General features: G+C 36.9%; 1 protein-coding gene across 5 annotated transcripts in view; it reads right to left on the bottom strand.

Moving 5' to 3' along the window:
• Nbas (NBAS subunit of NRZ tethering complex) overlaps positions 1 to 21,107 on the bottom strand; it is a 386,817-nt gene that overhangs the window by 359,796 nt on the left and 5,914 nt on the right. For all 5 annotated transcript variants that reach the window (XR_004114347.1, XM_031356464.1, XM_031356465.1 and 2 more), the window contains exons 6-9: positions 12,961 to 13,004; positions 7,781 to 7,914; positions 5,397 to 5,530; positions 3,652 to 3,750 (exon numbers count right to left, since the gene is read on the bottom strand). Coding sequence is in view for 4 of the 5 variants with exons in the window: in XM_031356464.1 (XP_031212324.1) it covers positions 3,652 to 3,750; positions 5,397 to 5,530; positions 7,781 to 7,914; positions 12,961 to 13,004 (411 nt within the window). In the remaining variant the exon portion in view is untranslated. The remainder of the gene's footprint in view (positions 1 to 3,651; positions 3,751 to 5,396; positions 5,531 to 7,780; positions 7,915 to 12,960; positions 13,005 to 21,107) is intronic.

Below are 21,107 nucleotides of genomic sequence, written 5' to 3'. Positions count from 1 at the left end.
AAGCTGTCATCTGCACCTTACTCTCCATCTCTCATCACTTTCTCCATTAGCCCTTATCAGCTCCTCACATACATCATATCCATTATTTATTACCTGTAGACCCCTCTAAAGTAAGTTATACAGGTCTAGCAGAGCTACAGAGGGGAGATACTAATGCTCATGGACTTAGTAAGAATGGAAATGTACTAATGAAATATTGCAAGCATTCTAGTTGCACCTGCAGCTAACAGGAACATAACAAGAGTACTCACCCAAAAAACTATAGTATGAGCAGTAAAGACCAGCAAAGCATTGTACAAACCTAGCAGTTGGGTAAGAAAAATAAATACAATTGTCCACAAAGAGGACAGTATATATATAACATGTAAAATTTGGAAACAAAAAAAAGAAAAATAACAATGTCAGCATTTTACTTCAATCTTAGAAACAAGTAATCAACTATTAGTGTATGCTTGTAGAAAACAAGAATCCGGAGCACAAGACTAGTTTAGAACTACTTAACACTTGAAATTACATTCAAACATCATTCACAAATATAAAAAGTAAAAGAAAGAAAAACTGTAAAGACCAGTGCCATCTTGAGAAGTATCCACCATGCATCTCATTCATCCAGAATTAACATGCAAATTATACAGATTATACAAAAGGTCAGGACCAAAGTACCTAATTTAAAAAAAAAAAAAATGATAAGCATTTCACAGTGAGTAAACAGGAGCAGCCAATTAATATACAAAGAGCTGCTCAACATCATTAGTAGCCAAAGAAATGCAAATTAGAACTAAAATAGGATTTTTGTTGTTTGGGTATTAAGTTTTTGCAAGGTAAAAGGAGGAACCCAGGACCACACACATGTACTCCTGAGCTGCATCTGTTCCATCCCTGAGATATTCTTTTACAAAAGACATTCAATCTGATATTCATCACACCACCAGGAGTACCAATTACCAAGGCTATTTTGTGGCTCTCCACAAACTGACTCTAAGGCTCTATGGCTGAAGACAACACATACACAACTCACTGAGCATGGAGCTGGTGCCTACCTAGAGCCTTCTCCCTTCGGAGTAGAGTTTTGGTACTGGAGGGTAGGTACTCTGCACACTAACAAAGGAGAAAGGTAAACATCAACTCAGCTACAAATCCTTTGCTCTGCAAGAATAACCTACCTACACAACATGCTGGTCCAGTAGTGGCACAACATCTCTGGGGGAAATGAACCAATATGTGATTGGATTTAAGGTCCATCCATCTGGATAGACTCCATCTCCAACACAGCTCAATTGACTAAGAACCTGAGACTCGACAGCCCAGGGAGCTAGAGTAAAACCTAATGCTACTGTTCTACTAAAAGAACACAGCAATACAGTGACTCCTAGTGACATTCTGCTATGCTCATCCATTAGTGCCTTGCTCAGCCATCATCAAAGAACTTTTCCTCCTGCAGCAGATGGAAACAAATGCTGAGAGCCACAGTCAAACAAATGCAGAGTCAGGGAGAGAGACCTTGGAACACTCAGCCATAAGTATGAGTGTTAGAGCCAGAGGAGATGTAGGACACCAAGGAAACAGGCCTCTAAGTCAACATAATGAATGCAGAAGCTCACAGACTGAAGCAGCAGCACACAGGGCCTACACAGGTCTATACCAGATGGGGTCCTAGAGCTGAAAGGAGAAGTGGACACATGCCCATATCCCCAATCCAGAAACAATGTCCAATTGATAACCACTTGTAAATGAAGATAATTTTCTCCAGGAAGCCTTGCTGTAAAAGTAAACCATTCTTAAGGGTAGGCCTCATGTCAAGCAGATAGCCACACAAAACAAATTCAACAACAACTTTAGAGGTTCTTTGTATCAGAATGTTGTAAGGGAATTTCTTTTTAACCTTACAGATCCTTTGGATATAAACTATGACTTCTAGTTTTGCATCATTATGGGATTCCAGTGTGTGCAAATGTGTGTGTGTATGTGTGTGTGTGTGTGTGTGTGTGTGTGTGTGTGTATGCATGCGTGCATCTATATATGTTTCTTTGGCTTTTATTTGGCTCTTTTTCTCGCTTTCTTGTTTTGTCATATTCCAATTTTTTGTTGTTGTTTTACCATTATCATTTATCATTATTGTTATTATTATTATTATTATTATTATTATTATTATTATTATTACTATTATTTAGACACCTGTTAGTTTTCTAAGGAAGAAACCCAAAGTGAGTAAATCCAGATAGAAGGGAAGATGGGGAGAAACTGAGGGAAATAGAGAGGTATCACAATAGATAATATGAAAAAAATGCATTTTCAATAAAAGGAAAAAAGGCATAGTAACAACCAAAAAATGTAGAATAGTAGAAAGGCTCATATGTTGATGGGAAATTGGTAGCACTACCATGAAAAATGTTTAGTATTATCTGATAAACGTGGAAATGTGTGTTCCCAACAATTCAGTCAGTCAAGTCCTGGTTCTGCATCCTACAGATAATCATAAACATATGTGCCAAAGAAACACATAACGATTGGTAATACAATATGATTTTTACAACTTTTAAAACACCCTGAAAATAAATCAAATTTTCATTTCTAGGAGATTAAATAAATGTGTTGCACACTATTGATAAAATGAAATATCCTACTAGTAATTAAGAAATAAATGAGGGCTGGAGAGATGGCTCAGCCGTTAAAGGCTAGGCTCACAACCAAAAATATAAGAAATAAATGAACTAGAAGAGCAGTGTAAATCAAACATCAAATCAGAAAGCAAGATTTATATCCTCTGTGTGATTCCATTCACATAAAACAAAAGAACACAGCTAAATATGAGGAAGTGATCATACTGAGATGAAAGAAAGGAAACAATATTCATAAAAAAAGGCAGTGTTTTCTCTTAGTCAAGACAATGAGATCAGGAACACAGGTGTGTGTGTGTGTGTGTGTGTGTGTGTGTGTGTGTGTGTGTGTGTGGTGTGTGTAACTGTGTGTCTCCATACATTTCTCTGTATTTGTATGCCCATGACCATATGTATGCAAGTTTTACTACCATATAAAAATTTCTTAAAATTCTAAGCAAAAAGCTATAGATTTGTATGTGAATGGCATACAAAGCTTGTGCACATTCTTAGTCAGAGACTGACGAATAATGTCAGAGAGTTTAAGAATCACCAGAAGACATACACCAAATTAAAATTTCAGAACTCATGTGACATTCATCTGACTCAAAACCTGACATTCCTTCCATTTAGAGAACTAGACAGGTAACTTGGCCAACTTACAAAATGTATGCAAAAAGCAGAGAAGATATGAAGAACAGAGAGCAGGTATTGAGAGGAACTGCCTAAATAACAAGCAATCAGCCTCTGAAGGCCTTTTCATTTGAAGGCACTGCATGCACAGTCCTTCAGCCTTCCAAACAACACTGAGGTGTTATGTACAAATAAGAAAAAGGTCCAAAAGGCTACTAGAACAGGACCAATTTCCCAAAGAAATTTCTAATGTCTTGTCTCCTGCAAAGACGTTCACCAAGCAGAGGCAGCAGGATCAGCATGTGAGTACAGCATTATTATAAATATTAGACATAACTTTACACAGGATGACAGAATGATGAAGCCAAGGTTCCTATATGCACCTAATAGTCCAATAAAGACGAGAACAATGACTGCTTACCTATGCCCGGAGTGGTAGATAGCGGTGTTTATTCCATGTGGATAATGACCACTAAAGCTGAAACTATGACTCTCTTGGTAGCTCTGATTTGTCCCAACACTAGGTTAAAGAAAGCACAACACAAAGATGTACCATTAAACCACCATGGACACCAGTAGATACTGTAGCTGCTACTCTTTAAAGACAGACAATACTCTAAACACTGTTGAGGATAAATACATATAAATATATATATATATAAATATATATGATATATTTATATATAAATATATATTTTTATTTATTATATATAAGTATATAAATATATGTATTTATATATAAATACATATGCAAATATATATTTATATACATATATAAATGTATTTATCCTCAACAGTGTTTAGACTATTGTCTGTCTTTAAAGATATATACACATATACATATATATGTTTATATATATATATATATATATATATATATATACACACACACAGATACATGACTGTGGATATGACTGATACAATCATATTGTTTAAGAGTCTGTAGTTTCAGGCTGGCGAGATGGCTCAGCAGATAAGAGCACTGACTGCTCTTCCAAAGGTCCTGAGTACGGATCCCAGCAACCACATGGTGGCTCACAACCACCCGTAATGAGATCTGACGCCCTCTTCTGGTGCATCTGAAGACAGCTACAGTGAATTACGCTGGAGCAAGTGGGGCCGGCAGAGGTCCTGAGTTAAATTCCCAGCAGTCACATACATGATAGCTCACGGCCATCTGTACAGCTACAGTGTACTCATACATATAAAATAAATAAAATTAAAAAAAAAAAGAGTCTGTAGTTTCGTATAAAAATAAACTGCATCATCCTAAGGCCCAACAATTCCAATAGACGATAACGACTCAGGAAGAATAAGACTGTTTACTCGTAAAGACTTATGCACGAATGGCCATAGTACAATCTGTGCTATGATGCAATGGTCACAAATGATCCAGTTTGCATACAAGTCTATCTATGAATGCATGAATAAACAAACCATGATATATCTGTTTATCAATATATAAATACATTTTATGCAATTTATGAAAGATGAATCATTGGTAAGATGGAATAAAGTAATGATATGTAAAAAATGATAAATTTCAAAATATGCTAAATCAATGAGATTCTTTTAGCAAAAGACTGAATATCATATGATTCTATTGCATTGAACTATTTCAGTGAGAAAAGCTAATTTATGATTAAAAATAAAAACTTTTGAAAATGGTAGTTGTCATGGGTTAGATGTGGAGCAGAGAGGGAGGAGGGAGCCCTCTAGCAATAGCAGTAATGTTCTATTTCTTGACAGAGGTCTGAATAGTACAAACCAAGGCACCTAGCAAACTCATGGGGAACTAAAACTCATGGGGACCTGTGAATCCTACTATATGCAGATATCATCTCAGAAAAAAAAATATGATCAAATAATGAACTCAATAATATGTATTCACAGGGATTTGATGTTTTAAACACACTGTGAAATACAAGATACAATTGATTAATAGCTGGCTGGAGGGATGAATAGATGACTAGAAATATGACATATAAAGTATAATGAACTTCTAACCACAGAATTCAAACACAATGTATGAGTATTCACTATACAAGTTTTTCAACATACCTAATGTATTTGTAATTATTCTTAAAATGATAAAAAAAAATCAGTATCTGACACTAAATCAGAAAAATAAACATTATATCAAAATGCATTCCAATGCATTTTTACCTGACAAGGAAACTTCTAAGTTCTCCTCGGTAATTGATGACCAGGAGCTCTGCAGACCACTGTGCACTTGCCTTGTATTCTAAAAACACCAACCCAGCAATGGCATAGCTTAAGTCCCCAGCAAAGACAGATGCCTGAAAACAGGAGGAAATTAAGTCACTATAGAGATAGCAGAAAAATTAGCACATGCTTAATTGGACAATATCCCAGATACTGGCTCTGACACCAAGTTCAGACCAGGCTCCTAACTGCTCACTTTTCTATTCAAATTCTCTATAAAATAAAGAAGAAAAAAGAAAAGCAAGCAATGTCACCATTCTGCCTCTTTCAAAACAAAAGCTTTCAAATATTAATCTCCACTGCAACAGCCTATGCTAAAAAGACTTCAGGTACTTTCCATGCACCTACTCAGCAACTTAAAGGAAAAACCCAGCACTCAGTCAGTGTCGGCAGCACCATCACGCAACTGTGTATGTGACCATGCAGATCTGAACGGCTAAGCACCTCTGGAGGGAAGCAACAGTACTTCACCAAGAATGTGACCAGAATCCTCTACCTTGGCACGAATACCATTTTAGGCTACAGACAAATGAGAATCAACAGATGGCAAGGCTCTCCAGTCTCTCCTTACTTACTTAAAATGGAAACACAAATTTGTTTCAATGATAGTGTCATGCTGTGGCAGGCACACCACCGTCAGTCTGCGAGCCTCTGAAGATCAGTGCATGCCTTACATGTTCCCACGTCACTTCCCACAGTGCACACCCCAAGCAGCCCACTCCATTTCCTGTGTAGTCACGTCTCCCATTTATAAGCCACTGTTAAAACAGTGCATAAGCTCCTGGCTCAGATTACTTCCTTGGGTTTTCACTTTTCTATAAAGCTCCATGAATGCAAAAATATTAGTATCAATTATCATTGACTGTCTGCCCTTTATTATATTAATCCATCTCTTGTCAAATTAATTTACAGGAAACTGAAAAACAAAGAGAGAAAAAAGGCTTCTCTCCAACATTTTACATAGATCTTCATGATCTGGAACTATTCGATAAACATTTGATACAGGCCTAATCCAAACTAAGAGAGTCTACAAATGTGAAAATATCAAAACGCATGCTAAATCTCACAGTTAGTACCAAGGCAAAACTCTAAAACATCTCACAACAGTTAATAATGATTACAAGTTTAAATGATCATGTGGTGGGTATACTATAATTAAATAAAATACAACATCCAGAAATTTCACCCGTTCCTCACTACAACTACTTGAAAAATGTAAAATTACACTTATACACATAGATAGCTCTCATGATAGTCCTACTGGACAGCACTAGCCTTAAATAGTAATTTGAACCTTAGCTTGGTTTTGTGGAACTTCTACAGTATGAGGCATTCTTTCCAATGTTTCCTCTTGTTGGTTCTTAGGAAAATCATTTTCCATATCATTGACTTTCAACATTAACTTCTTAGACTGGTCCCATTAGTTTTCTCTATTCTCCCTTTTAATTCCTGTCCTTTTTGAGGTAAAAGTCCAGTTTCTTTGTAAGTAGTTTCTGTTGCAATGGCCCATTGATTTCTTCTCTCACTATAACCTATCAACAACCCATACTATGTATGATTAAAGAAAAACTGAGATATCCTAAAATTATGGGGGCCAGAAGACAAGAGGAATAGCAGTAGGAGAAGGCAAAGCATGAAACCAACACACAGTTCATGCTAAAACCATCACCTAAATCCCATCAGGACAACCCACAGGCCCACATGTCACGTTGTTGACTGTTGACTGCTTCTTCTTACAGATGGTACTCGCATCCGAGGCTTCCCTGCTTCACGCTCTTGCACCCAACTATCCAAGGCAGTGCAGAGCCACTGTAAGGAGTGCTTTCCTTCACCTTATTCTCTAGGGGCTCCTCTCGCCAAGTCCAGGAGACAGTTTCTAACTGGTACCCAGCCTTGCTCCTAAATACGGGAGGAATTCTGCCAGGTCCTGATCCTTTGTTCTTCTGGCTAGTCTCTACCATGACTCAATAAACACATTTATTTCAGACTTGCCTTGATCTTAAAAGTTTAATCATTTCAATTCATTTCTTGTTATAAAATGAATCATACTTACAGGGTGTAATCCAGATACAATACATACATACAATACATACATACATACATACATACTATATAACTACAATTACCTAACTAGATGCCAAATATTTAAGAACAGCTTATTATTCTCATTTATACTTATATTTCACCTCTCTTCACACTTGTCCATTGAAACATTATACATAGAAGATAAACACAAATACAAACACACACACACACAGAGAGAGAGAGAGAGAGAGAGAGAGAGAGAGAGAGAGAAAGACTCATGGTTGAGAGTCCACACATACCGGGGCAATGACAAAGAGCTCGCTGCCCATGAGGTCAAACACCCTTACAGTCCCTGTGCTCTCAGCATAGGCCAGCAGTGTGCAGTCATAACTCCATGCTACCCGTCTCCACTGGGGCTTTGGGTCTTTTGGAACTATAACAAAAAGAAGAAAGGTATTTTAAAGAATACATGATAAAGACAGCTAACAGTTTTAATGACTGCAACCAACATAAATATGCAGTAAGTACCTCATCTCCTAAAGTAATCTAATGTCAATACAATAGTTCCCAAAAACCTTCAAGACACAAACCACGGCAAACTCTGGCTCCATCACTTTATAAGCAAAGCAGTTTACTGCTGCTAGAGCACCAATGGATGCTGGACACATCCTAATCTAGCAAGAGCTCAGGAATAAGTTATTCAAAATACTTATGAAATTAAGAATAAGCAAAAGCCAGAACCCAGGTTCTTAAATTGTGAGTTGCCATATGGGGTTGCAAATCTAACTATGGAAATCAAATAAAAAAGTTAACAATGATAAAAGATTTTGAACACACAATGACAAAAACTGATTCAAAATCAAACACATACTGAATCGTAGGTGCTCGTCCACACTGGGCTACTTGGCTGAACCATAGGCTCTGAACATACAACACATGCACTTTACATGTATACACCATGGGACATCATACAACAGCAAGGAAGACTGCCTGAAATCCTCTCTCAGTCTCAAAAACAACTGTATGTGGTGAACCATAATCTCTTTGCTATACATACAAATTTTTCTGCTCTTAAAGAAGATAATTTTATTTACAGATTAGTATGTGTAAGAGATACCTATGCTCCTGGGTTTATTATGCTATTAATTTACAACAAGAAATGGGAAGCGTATTAATCAACCATTTTTTAAAAAGTCAATCCATTTGTATATAAGATTATGAAAAGTTATTAATTTAAATACCTAGGAAGAATACAAATTAAAATAAAAGATATTACTTTTTTCTGCTTCCCCATATTACATTAATTCATTAAAACTATGTTATCACATTTATTATTAAATAAAAAGTTTCAAGCTGGACTGCCCATCAAATACAGAGCAAATAGAAAAAAGCAGATAGATTTGCTACTATCAAATTATTAACTATGTTAAATACAAATGTTCTAAATACTCCAATTAAATGACAGAAATATTCAATTCAGAGTATGAAAAAGGCAAGTCCAATCAAATTCTCCCTGCAAGGCACATACACTAAATACAACAGTCAGGGTATGAGCTGGGAATGGTAGCACAGGGGCTTGTGAGCTCCAGGTCTGTCTGGCCTAAGTAGCAAACCTGCCTCAAATAAATAATCAAGTAAACAAACAAACCTATTAGGACAGGAAAGGAAAATAATACCATGCAATAGTCACTACTCCCAAACCAATCTATGTAAACCTTGAGCAAAGCAAAGACCCAGCCAGGAATATCTCTAGAGATAATGAGGGACAGAGCAGCATAAGAAGCCATTTCATCAAGAGGACAGTACACAAAGACTGATAAAACTAAAGGTGTTTTGTTTTGTTTTGTTTTGTTTTTAAAAAAAAGTACAATTAAAGCTGGAAATTTCAGCAGAATCAAATTCTATACAAACTCTTCAGAAAATAAAAAGAAAAAGACACTCTTCACTCCTAACTTGAGGCCATCACTATCAAAGTATAAAACCAGAAGGAAGTCTCCACATCTGTATCCCTCATGGATAGGTACAATATTTTGACGCCTATGCTACACAAAGTGCTAATAATGGCCTTGATTTAGAGGGAATCAAATATGATATTGAGTTGTTTGTTACTTAGATCAATTTTATAAGGACGTTTTGGGTTGTCTTGGTAATTGTAAGATCTGAGTCTAAATACCCTGGAAGTTATCTACCGTGAAAAATAGGTTAAGAAGGCAACGTGGGGGAGTTTGCCTTAAACGTCGGCCTAAAAGAGTTCAGAGCCATCATTCAGCAGAGAAAGCGGATTACATAACTGTTTACTTCTGTAGAACATATTCTGCCCTAGGTATTAGAGAAAATCTCCTGAGAAATGAGCAATACTCATCTCTTGACTGAGATGGGTTTTTATGTCTTTGGTTTATCCATGGTTGATACTGAGAATGTGTATTACACTTTCAATAAAAAAGAAAATATATTTTAACTAAAAATACAAAAAGAAAGAGAGAGAAGGAATGTTGGATAATTTGAGACATTAGACTCATACTTTGAAAACTGGGTATTTTATTTCAAAACCTAGGCATTTCAGATAGTTTATGTTTTCTAATATTTTTCATGTTGAGACATATATTTAAAACTCATTCTTTCATGGCATCTAACAGTAAGTTGATGAGGCTTTGGGAAATCAGAGGTAATCAGGGGCTGTCAACCTACACATCCTGAACTTGAAGGCCAGTGGCCTCTCTCTCAGCATTATTACAATTAGCAAGAAAATGAAAAACTCAACACACACACACATACAAAAAGACTGAATTAGTGGTCTAGCAAGCAGAGCCAAATAACTTCCAACCCACATTTCAAACATTCTCAAATGGCCTATCTTTTATAAAACAATAATTGAAAAATATCAAAGTGGAACCAAATAGCTCCTATTTCAGTTTGCAGACTCTGCAATATGTACTCTCAAAAACGCATTAACAACAATCTGGCTCTTCTTCTCTGGGCACACACATGAAATATCATTTGGCATATGGGAGTGATTCCCATAAAGATGAGTCAAATAATAAGCAAATGATCATTGTCTCACATTATACAAAATAGAGAGGAGCCATTAATGCAGCATTAAGGTCATAAATTCCCATATCCAGAAGCCAACAAAATAAAGCATTAGTTCTCACCGCATTATCTCATCTAGGCTGCCACATTAACAGCACACACTAAAAAACTCTTAATAAATACAATTTGTATGAAATACAGAAAAGTTAAACTCCCATTTTCATGTTAACTTGTAGCTTTTCAGTTTACTTACTAGCTAAGAGCAAGTACCTAATGCCAATACTCAAAAGATCCTCCCTATATGTCAGGATCACTCCAACACTGAGCATGCTCAAAAGAAGCCTATCTCAGACTTCCTACACCTTCAGCAGGCAAGAAGGCTGCACTGACCAATATGCAATTGAATAGCCCACATGACTCTTCTGTAGGCTTCTTGACCTAATATTTGACCTAACAACATAGCAACTACATGAAGTAAATGCAGGGAATACCTGAGATCCAACTTGATAGTGTACATTTATACACTGTTTTGCCTTATTATCTTGGAAAGGCTACTCCACAGAAAAGGCTTATCAATACACAAGGTCCTGCTGTGGTTTGTATAAACAGTACACAACAGGAATACAAAGATGACTGATAACTACTCAAAAGGGTGTACATGTACTATAGTATACAAAACAAATAAAATAAACACTTACTCTCAGAAGTTTCCAAAATTAGCCAATAGACAAACACGCACTTGCTCATAAAAATCATTTCACTAGTTTGCACATATCATTACCAACTTAACGGAGTCAAAATCTATGTGAAAACCATGTGTGGAAAGCATAATGGGCACTAGGCAGGTATATAATTACCATGTAGAGGAGTCCTGCCTTCAAAGAATTTACAATCTGTTATGATTGAGTGTGAAATATTCCCCACACAGTCATGCCTTTGAACATTTGGTCCCCAGATGGTAGTACTATTTGAGAAGTCATATATGTTTTAAAAGTGGAGTCTTGCTAAGGGGAGTGGCTCAGTGAGGAGTCTGCCTTGAGACTGCTCCCAGTCTTTTCTGTAGTTCCCAACTGACTATTTAGCAAATCACACAGTCCTGCCTCCATGATTTTCGGTAAAAGCTATCCCAGCCAGAATAAATCCTTTCTTCCTTAAGTACTTTTGGTCAAATATTTTGTCATACAATTAGAAAAAAACACATAATCTAAATTGGGAATCAGAAAAAACAACTATTAAAAAAGGAAAATCAGTGTTGTAGTATCAGAGAATCATGGATATTCACAAATGATAGGGAAGAGAGCCCAGAGGCATGGTCTGCAGAAAGCACTCCTATGTGACCTCACAAACGCAGGACTAGTTAAATTAATGCAGTGCAAAAGCAGAAGTTTCCTAGCAGAAGGAACTATATCAAGGGAAGGAGGCACAACTTGAAGTCAACCTTAATTAAGAAACGCCTCCACAAGATCAGGCTGCAGTAAGCCTGCAGAGCATTTTCCTAATTAGTGATGATGGGGAGGGCCCAGCTCATTGTGTGGCACCATCCCTGGGCTAATAGTCCTGGATTCTATAAGAAAACAGGCTGAGCAAACCATGAAAGCAAGCCAGTAAGCAGCACCCCTCCATGGCCTTTGCATCAACTCCCTACTCCAGGTTCCTGCCCTGTTTGAGTTCCTGTCCTGACTTCCTTCAGTGATGTACAGTGATGTAGAACTGTAAGCCAATGAATTCTTTCCTCCCCAGCTTGCTTTCATCATGGTGGCCCATCATAGCTTTAGAACCCTGACTAAGACATATGGCTAAGATGATTCTGAATCCTGAGTTACAAAATAAGAACTCAGTTCCACGGTCAGGGGCAATCAACTGAGAAGTTTTAGGTAGAGTTGCAGTACCTAATAGTTACTGTTTTACATGTTCTAAATAGCTATCATGAACCATTGTGTAAAGGTGTACATAATTAATCCATATGATTTCTCTATAATTTAATATTTTTAAATTATGTACATATTACCAATAATATAAATGAGGCCAGAGACTCCACTAGCTTTCTGACAATGAAATAAAATATTTAATCTTAAACTTATAGGTATTAGTAAAGCAGATCATATCACATACTTTTTTACTAGTTTTTATTGAAGAACTCTGAACTATAACTATTTACCCCTCCCCCGATTCCAAAATAGAAGATTACACTTACAAATTACTTTTTCAAAGAAGAGCCTCGAATATTTTAAAACACAATTTAAGTTTCAAAGTCCTAAAACATATATATGTCAAAGCAAAATACTTAAAGAAAAGTAAAGATTGAATAAAAGTTTATTTAGTTTAACATAGTCATAAAGATAATTCTACTAGTAAACCCTTTTGGAATATCTTTTCACACTTTATAGGAACATTGTAAACCATTACTAATTGAAATTTTTTCATATTTCAAAATTTTGGAAACTCTTACCTTGACATTTCCCAATAATTGATGTGAAATCATCTTTTGCAGACCTACAAATATATGAGAAATAAAAACAATAGTTTTACCCTAAGGACCCCAATATGAGAGTCTATGCATCACCTGAGATACTGTGGTCTAGACGGTGCCTGTACATAACAGTAAGTCATCCTTTGGTCGCTTAGATGGTGGTTTAGTGTCTCAAATGGATTCTCTTATTAACAGCAATCTTCTCGTTACAGAGATCAGGCTAGAGCAGGAGCACAGCGCTCCAACAGGAGTGTGCCTAAGCACTGTCTCATGATACAGCAGGAATGTCTGTGCCACAGGCCCAAGAATCTGACTCAGCAAGTCAAGAATGGAACCCAAGTAAGATTGCTGATTAAATCTCCACACATTGATACCAGTTAGGAACCACTAATCCAACCATATTACAGTCTATCACATAGAAAAAGAGAGGTATAGGGTGTTTACTTAATAAATCATATAACATAAACAGGTTATAATACATGAGCCAGTGACATGTTTACAATCTGTAATCTTGAAATACATAACATAGTAGTATAATTAGTACAAACTTTATTCAAAATAAAAACTGGTGAACTTTCTAGAACATAATTTAATAACAATTACCTAAAACTGTAATAACTATAAGATTTGACCTAGCAATTTCACTTCTACAAAGTTATTCCCAGAAAATAATTACAGATTTTTTATAGTTATCAAGGAAACCAATACAATCTAATTTGTAAAGAAGAAAAATACATCAAGTATAAAGAAATTAGTTAAATGTTGCTGTGTACATCAAATGAAATATTATGCAATTACTATACCTGACATGGAACGATTTTATATTAGATTAATTTCAAAGGCTACTCAGGAAAAAAGTAACATAAATTTTAAAATGTAAATTAAATTTATAAATCACAAGGGTAATTCAGAAATTTGTATCAAATAGAATAAACAATATTACCCACTAATCACATACACACACAACACAGAGAAAGAAAAGTACTAAAGAAGGTATGTCAAAATATTAATAATAAAATAGTTGAAGAGTCAAGCAAATTAATTTCTAGTTATTTCTTTCTATTGAACTGTATTTTCTATTATTTATAAAGGGTCTACTAAGCATTGCATTTTAAATAATTTACAAAACTTAATATTTTAGCTATTTTTCAAATGCTGTTATGACTACTGATGTAAATACAGAAATAAATACCGAAGACAACACACTGATCAGCTCCCAAATGGTATAAGGCAGAAAGAAGTCACTCTGAAATGAAAGTGACCTGATTCCAGCTCAGTCTCTGTGACTGAGGCAAAGGATTAGTGTTGCGCTTCTCTTTAAATACAATGGGATGACAGCACCTCACACAGCTAAGAGAAAACACTGAATGAATAAATGTGCTTTACGTTATCCTATCATGACGCTAAGTAGTACTGCTGTTTTGCTAGGGAAGTGGAAAGCCGGGTGGACAGAATGGTTTTGCTAAAACACCAGCCATAATTCACTTTAGTTCAGCAAACTCTTGGGTGGGAATATTTACACATGTCTTCATGTCTTTGCTGGGTTCTTTCAGCTTCTAATTAGTCCCCACATAAACAGCAACCCAAAGCCGTATGGAGTTATTACTTCACTATTTAAGAAATAAGGAAACACATATTGACCAATTATAATTTGTAGCTGCTGGCAAATTACAAATTAAAGAGTAATTAACACATTGTTATGTTATCCGAAGTCAGCCCCTAGCACAGGCAAGTTAAGGACAGCATCCTAAGTGATTGACAGCACTTAACAACACTGGAAGACAACAACCCAAGTATTACTGCAAAAAGGAGGCCTACCTCTTAAAAACTCAACTGCTTCAGCTTTTCATGTCTCTTTTCTCAGTAACCATTCCCCGTTTTAACTGCTTCCTAACAGCAAATAATGACCTATGATACTAGAAACAACTTCTGCACTTGAAACACCTACTCAGCGTTACTAAAATACTACTGAGACAATCTTACATTGTACCTTGTGGTTTAAATAGGAAATGTCCCCCACACACCCATGAGCTTCACCACTTAGCCCTCAGCTGGTAGCTGTGTTTGAAAAAGTTGTAGAACCTTTAGGAGGTGTACGTTTGCTAAAGGAAGTTAGTCACTGCAGAAAGGGCTGGACATTATACAGCCCAGCCCCATTTCCTGTTCTCTCCCTGATTCCTGACTACTGATGCCATAAGACCCGCAAGCCTCATGCTCCTTCCATGGTGCCTTTCCCACCATGGTAGGCTGCATCTCCTTGGAACTATATGCCAGAATAAACTCTTTGAACCTACATTGGTCCTGTTAGGTAGTCTGCATCAGCCATGTTTAAAGTAATTAAGACCCAAATGTTCTTCACTATTGTAGGTAGAATGCAAGTGGAACAAAAAGAGCAAGTGTCTTTAAAATTCAAGAACAGCCCAGTATAGTGGCATACTTGTTTAATCCAAGCAGAAGGATTACAAATTCTAGGCCAGCTAGAGATCCTATCTCAAACAAAATTTCCAGGACAATGACTGCAGATAAGAGTTTACTTTGGGGAACTTCCTTTGCCTTTTTCATTGCTGATCATTCCTTACTTACTGGAAAACACTTCCTTTTTGGTTACTGTAAAGTCAATACGCGGGCTTATATTCATTCAACAAAAGCAACAGAATACCAGCTCGGAGCAATGCTACACCCCCAAAATTCCCTCTTACCATCTGTTTTTAACATTCTTCAGGCAAAGACTACATTTATTCACATGTAGACTATTCTTATTAGTTCATGGAAATAGACAAGTGGGGAGTGATTTTTTTCAACATAATATTTTTTTATTGATTTAAGTTTTATTGTATTATGATGAGAAAAGATACACGATTTCAATTTATCTGAATTTGTTAACATTTAAAAACATACTTTAAGTAAATAGAATTACAATACACTCTTGTTTTCCTTTTGTACCCCAACTCTTCTCAGAGACCCCCCTTCAATAGCTGCAATACCTTTCATTTTATTTTGTCATATTCTTTAAAATTTATAAAATATTATAACAATAAAAATGAGTATTATAAAATTGTTTGATATAAAACAACAATTTAACAGTCTTATGTAGATGCTTGTCTACAGCAATACTGAAAATACGTACATTTGTCTCAATATAAATTTGAAATAACTCCAAACATATCAACTACATATTTTAAAATAATACATCACTACTAGTATTTTTTCAAATGAACATAAATAGATAAATAGATAAAGTTTTTTTGTTTCTTTGTTTTGGTTTTAGTAGTGCTTAAAATCTTGGCTCTTACTGTGGTACAAGCCCAAAATAAGAACAATTTTTAGACATTGGAGTTCATTGTAATAAGGCTGTACTTCAATGACTCTCACATCACCAAAGGAATTTACCTCCATCTTAGCTAAGCTGAGAATTGACAATTCTGCTGCACCAAGGAATGAATTGTACCCATGATTTTTTGATACAGACTTCCTGCTATGGTCAAAGCTATTTGACTTGAGTGAGTGACTTTATTCTCAGACCACAGAGAACAGATTACATTCATTTAAGAAATGGTGAGTGTATTAAGATAGTCTATCCATAAAGTCATTCACCAACTGTTTCAATGAACAATGGTTCTGCTTGGAGGGTGGCACAGACATTAGGTAAGGATAAGAATCTGGTTCATTGGCTGTGATAATTTGGAAAAGCATTCATCTCAGAGAAAGAGTAACTTATAAAAGTCCTCTTCTTCAAGCAAAGCATTCAGTCTCACTCTTCGTTGTTCTCTTACAAGCCATCACCCAATTTAATTGTCTATGTTTCTTTTGCCTGTATAAATACTCTTGAAATATGTAAGCTGTTCTGAAAACCATAGAATAGTGTAAAAACATCAAATAAACAATCCTACTAATTGAGAGGCTGAGTTAGGAGAAGCCTGATTTCAAGACCATTATGTGGAACCCAGCAAGACACTGTCATGTACAAAACAAGCAGAAAGTGTATATGGATTGTACAATATTGGACCTATTTCTCCAGATACCAAATTAGAGAGATCACTGGATGACAGCCAACAAATTTCTAATTCCTTATATTTTTGGATTTCAATCGATTATGATATGTTGGTAATACTCATTTTCATTTTAAAATGTTAAGAAAAAGTAATTGTTACTTCCTATTATTTTTGTTGTTAGAGGTGGAATTAGGTTTGTTTGGGTTTGTTAAAAGATTACTCTCTTGCTTCTTCTAGAGTGTAGTTTTTCTCCTTATGTTGGTGTTTTCCATCTATTATCCTTTGTAGGGCTGGATTTGTGGAAAGATTCTTGTGTAAATTTGGTTTTGTCATGGAATATCTTGTTTTCTCCATCTATGGTAATTGAGAGTTTTGCTGGGTATAGTAGCCTGGGCTGGCATTTATGTTCTCTTAGGGTCTGTATGACATCTGCCCAGGATCTTCTAGCTTTCATAGTCTCTGGTGAGAAGTCTGGTGTAATTCTGATAGGCCTACCTTTATATGTTACTTGACCTTTTTCCCTTACTGCTTTTAAAACTCTTTCTTTGTTTAATGCATTTGGTGTTTTGATTATTATGTGACAGGAGGAATTTCTTTTCTGCTCCAATCTATCTGGAGTTCTGTAGGCTTCTTGTATGTTCATGGGCATCTCTTTCTTTAGGTTAGGGAAGTTTTCTTCTATAATTTTGTTGAAGATATTTATTGGCCTTTTAAGGTGTGAGTCTTCACTCTCTTCTATACCTATTATCCTTAGGTCTTGGTCTTCTCATTGTGTCCTGGATTTCCTGGATGATTTAGATTAGGATCTTTTTGCTTTTTGCATTTTCTTTGACTGTTGTGTCAATGTTTTCTATGGTGTCTTCTGCACCTGAGATTCTCTTTTCTATCTCTTGTATCCTGTTAGGGAAGCTTGCATCTATGACTCTTGATCTCTTTCCTAGGTTTTCTAACTCCAGGGTTGTCTCCCTTTGTGACTTCTTTATTGTTTCTATTTCCATTTTTAGAACCTGAATGGTTTTGTTCATTTCCCTCACCTGTTTGACTGTATTTTCCTGTAATTCTTTAAGGGATTTTTGTGTTTCTTCTTTAAGGGCTTCTAGCTGATTACCTGTGTTCTCCTGTATTTCTTTGAGGGAGTTATTTATGTCCTTCTTAAAGTCCTGTATCATCATCATGAGAAGTGATTTTAGATCTGAATCTTGCTTTTCTGGTGTGATGGTGTATCCAAGACTTGCTATGGTGGGAGAATTAGGTTCTGATGACGCCAAGTAACCTTGGTTTCTGTTGCTTGCCTCCAGCCATCTGGTTATCTCTAGTGCTACCTGCACTGGATAAATCTGAATGGGACCTGTCATTCACTCCTGGGTCTGTTAGAGAGCCCAGGAGTGAAGCTTCCTCTGGGTGTTGTGGGACTGGCTGCAAAATTTGCACCCAAAGTCTGCTCAGAGCACCAGCCCAGACAGACTCTGATCCTCTGATCCTGGGCTTGTTAGAGCTCCTGGGAATGGAGCTTCCTCTAGATGTTGGAGGACTGGCTCTGATTCTCTGATCCTGGGCTTGTTAAAGTGCCTGGGAATGGAGCTTCCTCTGGTTGTTGTACAGAATTGTGCCCAAGGTCTGCTCAGAGTGCCAGCCCAGACAGTCTGGAAGGAACCAGTGCCACTGGGCTAGTGGAGTTCCTATGTGCCTGGGTTCTGCTGGTCCCAGTTATTCCTGGTGTTGGGACAGATGTTATGTCCTCCTCACCTCTGATCCTCTGATCCTGGGCGTGTTTGAGCACCTGGGAATGGAGCTTCCTCTGGGTGTTGTGAGACTGGCTCTGATCCTCTTGGGAGTGATGTTTTTTAAGGGGAGCTGATTGAGCTACATCACCAGACCAATATTTGTGGAAATATATCATACTGAGAAAAAGAGACTATCCCTAATTATAAAGAAAACACAACATAATCAGAGCTGCAGACTCTAGGTCTCATTCACACTACATTCCTGATAGAGTTGTAGAAAACAGAGGTGCTAAAAATAATGAGAGGGATACACTGCATCTATACCAAACCACAGCATAGATGAAACAGAACACAAAACCTGAGGGGAGAAGAACAGATCTTGAATTCTTGTGCATGTCATTTAACCATATGTGCCAGCTGCTCATTTTTAAAGTACAGGAAAATCTGCACAACCTCTCAGACCTGCCCGGACTCTGAGGGTTACCAGGAGTAAGTACAACACCCAGCAAAGGCATTAACTTACCAAGAATAACAGTAAGCATGCTCATTGTTACAGGTGTTGTGGTGGGAGGCGCTCCATACAGTGTACTCTCAAATCCTTCCTGGAGGAGCTATTTTCACACTAAGTTGTATACACAAGGCTTTTGCAAATTATCCTTTCATCAAAAAATTGTATTAATAAGTTCCGTGAATCTTTGGTCAAGCTCTATATCTCAAACCTCAATATACTGATCACACATCATGCCCTGACTGATATACCAAAAATCACTTCATCCATCTTCTCTTTTCCTGGGAAAAATGAATGCTGTCTTCTGGCTGCTGTATATAAGTAAGGTATATACTAAAAGCTTGTTTCTCAGAGCACACTTCACAAATCTATAACAAATGAGTTCTACCAATTCCTGCAAACAATACAAATTCAAATTAAATGCTGTTAAAAAAAACAACAATAACACAGAAGGACCCATATAGCCACATCAGGTTAAACTACTTAGCATGAAAAGACTACTATCATTCCCTTGGTGGCTTGGGAGGACTCAGAAAGCCTCCCCACATGAAGCCAGTGCCTGATAGAGAAAAGACCTTTATACTCCTCCAAAGGCTGAGATAATGCAGTTCTGCTGAAATACATGGGGAGAAAAACTAATCAAAGACCAGCAAAAAACTAAGACCAAAGTGATAGCAACTGAGTGGGCACTGGTACTGTTGTAGTCAAGAACGATGGAGAAGCAGAAAACCATTTCCATTAGTATCTAAGAGACTTTAAACCTCTTGCCCTTAACTTTTCTCTTGTTTGTGTATGGTGTACATGCCTGTATGCATCCACATCCACATATGTTTAGGTGTCCACACGTGCATGTGGAGACCCACAACTGACAACGAGTACCATCCTTATCAGCCTCTACCTTATATGCTGCCCCAGGGTCTCTGGTTCAAACCAAAGCTTGCAGTTTCAGCTGTTAAGATTATTTAGCTTGCTGTGGGGATCCCATTTCTGGCTAGCACAGGAACTGGGATTCTGGAAAGAACTTTATAACTATACATTTTCTTCACATGGATTCTAGGAAATCCAAACTCCACTCCTCTAGATTGCACAGCAAGCTATTTATCTGCTCAGTCATAACCCAAGCCCTCCACGTACATTTTGACAATCAATAGGTAGGCTTTGCCTAAGAAAAGGGAGGGAGACCCTCAGTGTTAGAAATGGCATATATTTAGTGTATTGATGCCAACTTCACAACACAGCAACTACTTCTGAATTTTATTATTTTTTATTTACGTCTGTGCTAGAGTGAGTTTATGTGCATACAGATACAGATGGAGGCCAGAAGGGGTATAAGATTCCCTGGAACTGAAGTTACAGGAAGCAGTAAGCCACCAGGCAGGTCCTGGGAAGAGAACCTAGGTCGTCTGCAGGAACAAGAAGTGTTCTTACCCACTGAGCCATGTGTCTAGCCCCAAGAGGTGTATTTTAGATGAGGATATAACATCACTGAATGTCACCAGATAGACATCATAGTAATCATGCCGCCTTGGTCTTTCACAGAACTATAACTGATCAATCAACACATTTGTGCCATTATTGAAAAGCTGTCAGGAGGGGCTGGTGAGATGGCTCAGTGGGTAGGAGCACCAACTGCTCTTCAGAAGGTCATGAGTTCAAACCCCAGCAACCACATGGTGGCTCACAACCACCCATAATGAGTTCTGACGCCCTCTTCTGGTGCGTCTGAAGACAGCTACAGTGTACTTACATATAATAAATAAATAAATCTTTAAAAAAAAAAAAAAGAAAAGAAAAGCTGTCAGGATTTGTTTTACATCTTGAGACATCTTACATTGCTCTAAACAGTTGACCCACCAATAACTAGTGAAACAAGTTAGTTCCAGACATCTAGAATATTATCTT

Source organism: Mastomys coucha, unplaced genomic scaffold (genome assembly GCF_008632895.1).
Source record: "Mastomys coucha isolate ucsf_1 unplaced genomic scaffold, UCSF_Mcou_1 pScaffold6, whole genome shotgun sequence".
NCBI classification, from domain to species: domain Eukaryota; kingdom Metazoa; phylum Chordata; class Mammalia; order Rodentia; family Muridae; genus Mastomys; species Mastomys coucha.
This window is presented reverse-complemented; position numbering and strand designations above follow the sequence as displayed.